At 50.3% G+C, this 6,620-nt stretch overlaps 1 protein-coding gene across 2 annotated transcripts in view; it reads right to left on the bottom strand.

The window, feature by feature from the left end:
* LOC109301060 (cytochrome P450 2U1) overlaps nt 1–4,074 on the bottom strand; it is a 33,424-nt gene extending 29,350 nt beyond the window's left edge. Inside the window, exon 1 of one of the 2 annotated variants that reach the window (XM_019521948.1) lies at nt 3,661–4,074. In XM_019521948.1, the coding sequence (XP_019377493.1) occupies nt 3,661–4,048 (388 nt within the window). In that variant the 5' untranslated portion in view covers nt 4,049–4,074. The remainder of the gene's footprint in view (nt 1–3,660) is intronic. The other variant, XM_019521947.1, reaches the window with a different exon arrangement.
* Between the last annotated feature and the right edge of the window lie 2,546 nt (nt 4,075–6,620).

Genomic DNA, 6,620 nt, shown 5'->3' with positions numbered 1-6,620 from the left:
GAGCTGGAACCAACTTCCAAGGGAAGTGGTGCTGGCCCCTACCCTGGGGGTCTTTAAGAAGAGGCTGGATGCCTACCTGGCTGGACTCATTTGAGTCCCGTTTCTTGTTTTTGGGGTTTTTGTTGTTCTCCCGCCCTGGCGGGGGGTCGGGCTAGAAGATCTACTAGGTCCCTTCCGACCCTTAATCTATGAAACTATGCTTTATATGCATGGTCTGCTAGCTGGCTAGCCATGTTAGTCTGAGTCTGGCAGAAGGCATGGTGGAGATGCACCTTATAGATTAACTCAGTGGTGTCAAAGATACAGCCTGTGGGCTGGATCCAGCCCATAGTACTGCCCCTGAGTCTCATAACTGACCCACATAGCATATGCCAGACAAGCCCTAGGTGCAGAGCCCATGACCCATGCTGCACATGGAGCCTGTTCAGGCCCAGCTGGTGCTGCATGTTCCGGATGGACTGAAACGGGTGCTGTGCGTGGTACAGTCCTGGACTGCTCACAAGCTTATGCATCTCCAATTCTGTTAATGCTACAAGGTGCATCTCTATCCTGCCTTCTGCTAGAATATGTAGTTACTGTGCTGGTTCAGTCTCTGTCAACATGATCAGGATAAGGATAGCAAACAATCATATCATTGTAAAAGTAAATACAGGCTTGTTTTGAAGTATAGGTGAATAACCTCCAACTGAGGCTGAGCTGCCAGTCCTTACCAGAAATTTGGAAAGACATCCTAGGGTACGCATTTGTGTGCACTCTCCAAAGGTGCTCTGTGCTTTGCTGCTGAAGTATATACCCATATTTTTCCCCAACACACCAAATATCCTATTCAATTATCAGTACAGCAGAAAGCAAGGTAGGGTGGCACTATGAATACTAACCAGTTCAGAGGCTGAAACTTGCATAGGCAAAAGCAAAATCTCATGCCTCTCTGAACCAGCTAGTGTCTAAGGTGCCTGACTTTAGACTAATACAGCTAAATACCTCTCTGTCAGTACAGTAGTAGTAAACAACTATAGTGCTACACAACTAAGGTTGGACATCAGCTGTGTGAGGACACAACACAGACCGCATTTTGCCCTGTTGACAACAACAGCCATACCCACAACCCTTGTTCACCCAAATATTTTTCTTTAGACTGCTCACTACTGCACTACTGCTAGTTCAGCTGAAGCATCAACAGCATCCCTGAGAGCAATAGGACAGAACGGCCTCTATTCGAGTTGGGCAAAGTTTAATGGGAATTAGGCACCTATATACCTTCACAAATCTGCATCATTATTGGCACATTGTTTAATACTGAGCAGATCTAGGTAATGTTACAGGCAACTGGTGGCAGTTTAATAATGGAAAATGGAAGACAATGCTAGTACAGACACAGCGGCAGCAAACACAAAGGGTTGCACAGCCAGTCAATTTTACAGCGGTTATTCTGCTGAGTACCATTAAAATCATCAAGATAACTGGATTGTTTTCAGTTTGCTGATGCTGCTCAGTAAGGGTAGGAACAGAGGACTTACAAGGAGAGGGACCCAAAAACCAGAAGCTGAGAGACTGGCAGGTACCCGTCACCTTAATGACAGCCACGATTTTCCATGACAGCAATAAATTAAGGGATACTAGTCCTTCCTTATTAATTTTGTAAAATTTTTAAAAAGTCACCAACGTATCATGCAACACCTGCAGGCATACTTCAAATACCAAATCAAAAAGTCCTGGCCTTGACTTTCCAAATCCTCAATTAGTTAGAAGCTACTTCCCAGTTCAAAAGCCACCCTTATCAATTACACCAAATCAAACCCAGTATCCATTGCTAGGGTTAGGATGATACAAGAGGAAGATCCTCAGAAGCCAAGCTTTCTATCCACTACGTTCATGCTCAGGATCCAGATCAATCACAGAACTGATCATATTCAAGGCTGTCTCTATACCAAAAATAATTATATTTGTCAAAATTCTGTAGCTCTATTACATGTTAGTAGGACAAAGACTCTTGAAGAAAACAAATCCATTTTTACTTCCCACCTATTAAAAAGCACTCAGTTTGATAAATACTGCATAGATAAGGCTGATCGGTCCCTCAGCCTTACAGCTATATTTCAGCACTGTTGCAGATCTAAGGATATCAAATTTGAACATCTGTCAACATGATAAGGATAATGATATCAAACAGTCATATCACTGTAGAAGTACTGTAAAAGTGAACTCTGAAATACCATCCAACACGTATGAAAAGCTCTGCTGGAAATGATGCGACACATTCACAAGCCTCATGTTCCCTATTCTCCCCAAATCATCCAGCTATCATTACTAAGATTATTATACAGTATACAATTCAAGAAAGGATCTCAAAGATGAATGTAATGAAATTCCCATAGCAACATTAGACTTACATATTTGCAATTCACATGCCATTTTGTGAAAACCCCTTTGGTGGCTGCCTGCAAACAGCTCCCTTGATCCATCAACCACACCATGTTTTTGATCATGTGATACAGCTGAATTCACTCAAGTGTCTCTAGCAACACAAGGTTACCTGCACATAGCACAGGTAATGCCATATTTATCTCCCGAAAGTCACAGGAAGCCACATTTAGGCAGCATTACCTTATCAGAGCTGAGGAAGTGCAAAGTCACCTGAGCTGATTACCCAACTATTTGAGCTTCTCATGATGCTGCTACAAATCAGCAGGGCATTGCTTGACAGATGCTAAACCTTAAGTCCTTGGATGTAAATAAAACCATCTCCTCTGCTTCAGCTAGGAATAAAGCAACCAAACTTAATCAACCCTCCTGCTTCAGTGCATGAGCTAATCAACAGCTATAATTATGTTGTACTTTGTGTGGTTTTTATGTCTTCCTTCACCTGTGGGCAAGTATATCTTACATAAAATTTGCATGAAAGCAGAAGGTGACTCATTTGCTACTGTTGCAGGAACAATGAAAGCAGAGGCGGCTTAACAAACTGTGTGGTACTGAGGTACAGGCTGTAGCCATAGTGGCCTGCAGGCAGAGGTAATCAAGACTCTTGAGGAGGTGATATGTAATAATCTTAGTAATGATACCTGGTGATACTACCTCCCCAAGAGTCCTCAGGTGCATTCAGCCTTTGCCCCATCACAGCAGCAGAGACAGTAAGCCTTGCTTCTTCTTCCCTTTATCCCCACAAGACACCCAAGTTTTTGCCATCCTTTACATACTCTGATCAGGGGTGCATCTGTGCAGCCCATAGGGGGCAATCACGCCATTTCTACCCCTCCTGTTAAGCACAAGTCCTCCGACACCCAGATAAGCACCAAGTGCCATCCCCCTCCTTCAGCAGATGGGCAGGAGGAACACAATCTGTCAGCCCAGGCAGCAATGGGCCTGGAGAGGGATGGACGCCTTTGGGCAAAGCCAGTGTGGCCACATGCCGCTGACCTCTGACTCCAGCTTGCACCCTGCCGGGGCCCAGGCACCAAGAGACATCTGTGTCAGGCAGGGCGACCTGGCCTTTCTCAGCCTGACTCAAGTCAGCAGGGGAAAGCCTCTTTCCAGTGCTCCCCTGTCTGTCCTGGGGGAAGGGGAGAAGGTCCCCTCTGAATCCGGGGGCAAAGAGAGGGTCCCGTGCACCTGGGGGAACAGAGGAGGGGGTCCCCTTGCACGGGGGGGTGGAAAGCTCACCCTTCTTCTGGGTGATGATGAGGACGACGGGCACGACGGGCCGGTCGCTGAAGGTCTCGGCCTGGGTGACGAGAGCCTCCCGCACGGCCGCGTAGTCGCTGAGCACGATGAGGGGCCGGCTGCCCACGAAGAGGCTGAAGACGCTGCCGTACACCCCGGTCAGCGCCGTCAGCAGCACGTGCGGCTGCACCGCCCCGACCCCCAGCAGCCGCCGCACCAGCCCCGGACAAGGCAGCAGCCCCCAGGCCACGTTACCCAGCAGCGGCCAGGATGCGGGGCCCGGCGGGAGCCCCCGCGGCCGCTGCCAGCGCTCGCGCAGCCACCACAGCGCCGCCAGAGCGGCGAACAACGCCAGCGCCAACGCCAGCGCCTCCATCCCAGCCACCATGCCCGCCGCCTGCGGGCCGGCCCCCGCCCTGCACCCGCTCATTGGCTGCCTGCCGCGGGAGGGGCGGAGCTGGGGGGGGACCCTGCGTGACTTCAGGGGACTGCGCAGCCATTGGTCAACGCTTGCTTTCCCCCGCCCCGCCCGGCTGAGGCATTGCCGGCGTAGGAGGTTGTGGGGGAGCAGCGGCGCCGTGCACGGAAGCGGAATGGGGGGCATGGGCATGGGGGAGGGGGGTTAAGGGCAATGGTGGGGGTGCCTATAGACAGAGGCCAGGATGAGGCAATAAAGTAGAAAAGGAGAAAGCAGCAGGGGTAGGGTGTTGACCTCTTCCCCACCCTCTTTCCCTGTTGGTGAGGGGAGGGCAGGAAGGAAATCATCCCCTCCCTCTCCAGCCCCTCTGCTCCTGGCTCTCAGGCCTCCCAGCGGGGCCGTGGAGGGCATCACTCGCCCCTCACCATTGCCTTTCCTGTGCCGGGGTTCTCCAGCCGTCATGCCCAGCCTCCCTTCGCAGTCCAGGCCTTGGTTACAAGGGGCAGTTGGGGCAAGTCAACCCCCTATGAACAGGAGGTGCTGTGGGTTTCAAGAGGCCAGGGTCTGAATGAGAGCTTCCTCTTGGAGGTCTAACACTCTGTCACTTGTGTGCTGATATCCGTGCAGTGTAAGAAGGATGCTGTAGCTGTGATGGTCCAGAAATGATGCAAGAGGCAAGGCTTTCTTAGGGTGATACCTTTCATTGAACCCACTCTGTAGGCATTCCTCTTCACGTTTCATGTGTCTTGCACTTCAGAGCTTCTCTAACACTATCCCAACTACTGAGTTGGTTCAATAAAGGGACCTCACCCTAAGAAACCCTTGCCCCTTGTATCATTTCTGGTCCATCATGGCTACAACATCCTTCTTACACTACATAAATATCAAGTGCACAGGTGAGAGGGCATTAGGCATCCAAGACAAAGCTGTCATTCAGAAGGGGCTTCAGCTTGCTGTTACATATTCCACTTGCAGTTTATAACTTGAGTGCCCCAAACTTCAATATCTTGGAACAAGCCCTGGCTTTGCCTTGGAGTGACTCCGGAGCTCTCTTTGGGGCTCTGACCAGCCCTTGCTCATGTGAGACTCCTCTCCCTCTAGGAAGGCTCCAAATCCTGACTTGACCTTACAGCTGAGTGCAGGAGAACCCTGAAACACTTAGGTTTCCTTGGGTTTGCACAAGAAAAAGGTCTGCTGTCCCAAGCAAACCAGAATGCCTGCTACTGCCAGCTGCCCTGGAATCACTCTTATCAAACTCAACAGCAAAATGCCAAAACAGGTTATTGCATAAGACAGATTTAAAAAAAAGATTACATTTTGAGGCAGATATACCTCACTGCTACTTTCTAAACTGAAGTAGCTTCCGCATATCTTCAGAGTTAGCAATCCTGACACTGCAGCTGCTATGGCTGCGTTTTCTCTTCCCCTTAGACTTAAAGTTTCTATCTTTCTTCCACCTCTCCCCCACAAAAATATTCCCTTAAATCTGCTTCTCATTATCATGTCCTCTGTATTGTCCTTTCTATCTCCTGGGGTACATATTTCTCCAGGTGCATGATTCACTTTTAAAGTTTGGTGCCTCCCTGATAAGTATGCAGTGGGGAGAAGGGGCAGGGAGAAACAACAGCAATACAGTTGCCACTTTTTTTTCCCATTGTCCAATTATTGTCATCTCTGGCGAAGGGGGGCTCAACACTAAAAGTTCACCCGGGGCTACTGGGACAGCACCTGCCCCCACAGTTGTCCAGCCCCAGCCATGAGGCACGGTTGGCCATGTCACCACCGGCCACCAGCAGCACCAGCTACTCCCCTGGGGAGAGCCCCAGCTGGGCAACTGCAAGCCACACCTGCCATCTGAGGACACTGCCAGGAGCTGTACGCCATTGCCCCCAGCCAGCACTGAGCAGAGCTGCCAGCCATGCCAGTCCCAACCATATGGTAAGTTTCATAGTTGGTAGGGTCGGAAGGGACCTGAGCAGATCATCAAGTCTGAACCCCCTGCCTTGGGCAGGAAAGAATGCTGGGGTCAAACGACCCCAGCTAGGTGATTGTCTAGCCTCCTTTTAAAGTCCCCCAGGGTAGAAGCGAGCACCACTTCTCTTGGAAGTTGGTTCCAGATCCTAGCCGCCCTGACAGTGACGTAGCACCTCCCGATATCTAGCCTGAATCTACTCTCCATCAACTTATGGCCGTTATTTCTCGTTACTCCCGGTAGTGCTCGGGGGAACAGGGACTCTCCCATTGCCTGCTGGTCTCCCTCGGCCAGTTTATAGACAGCCACCAGATCCCCTCTCAGCCTTCTCTTGTAGAGGCTGAATAGGTTCAGGTCGCATAGCCTCTCCTCATAGGGCCTGCCCTGCTGCCCCCTGATCATGCGAATGGCCCTCCTCTGGACCCTCTCCATGTTGTCCACATCCCTCCTGAAGTGCAGCGCCCAGAACTGGATGCAGTACTCCAACTGCAGCCTGACCAATGTCATATAGAGGGGGAGGATCACCTCCTTGGACCTGCTCGTGATGCATCTGTGGATGCATGACAAGGT

This window comes from Gavialis gangeticus, unplaced genomic scaffold (assembly GCF_001723915.1).
Source record: "Gavialis gangeticus isolate Ggan-Ray unplaced genomic scaffold, GavGan_comp1, whole genome shotgun sequence".
Classification (NCBI taxonomy): domain Eukaryota; kingdom Metazoa; phylum Chordata; order Crocodylia; family Gavialidae; genus Gavialis; species Gavialis gangeticus.
The sequence above is the reverse complement of the archived record's forward strand: the minus strand, read 5'-3'. Positions and strand labels throughout refer to the sequence as shown.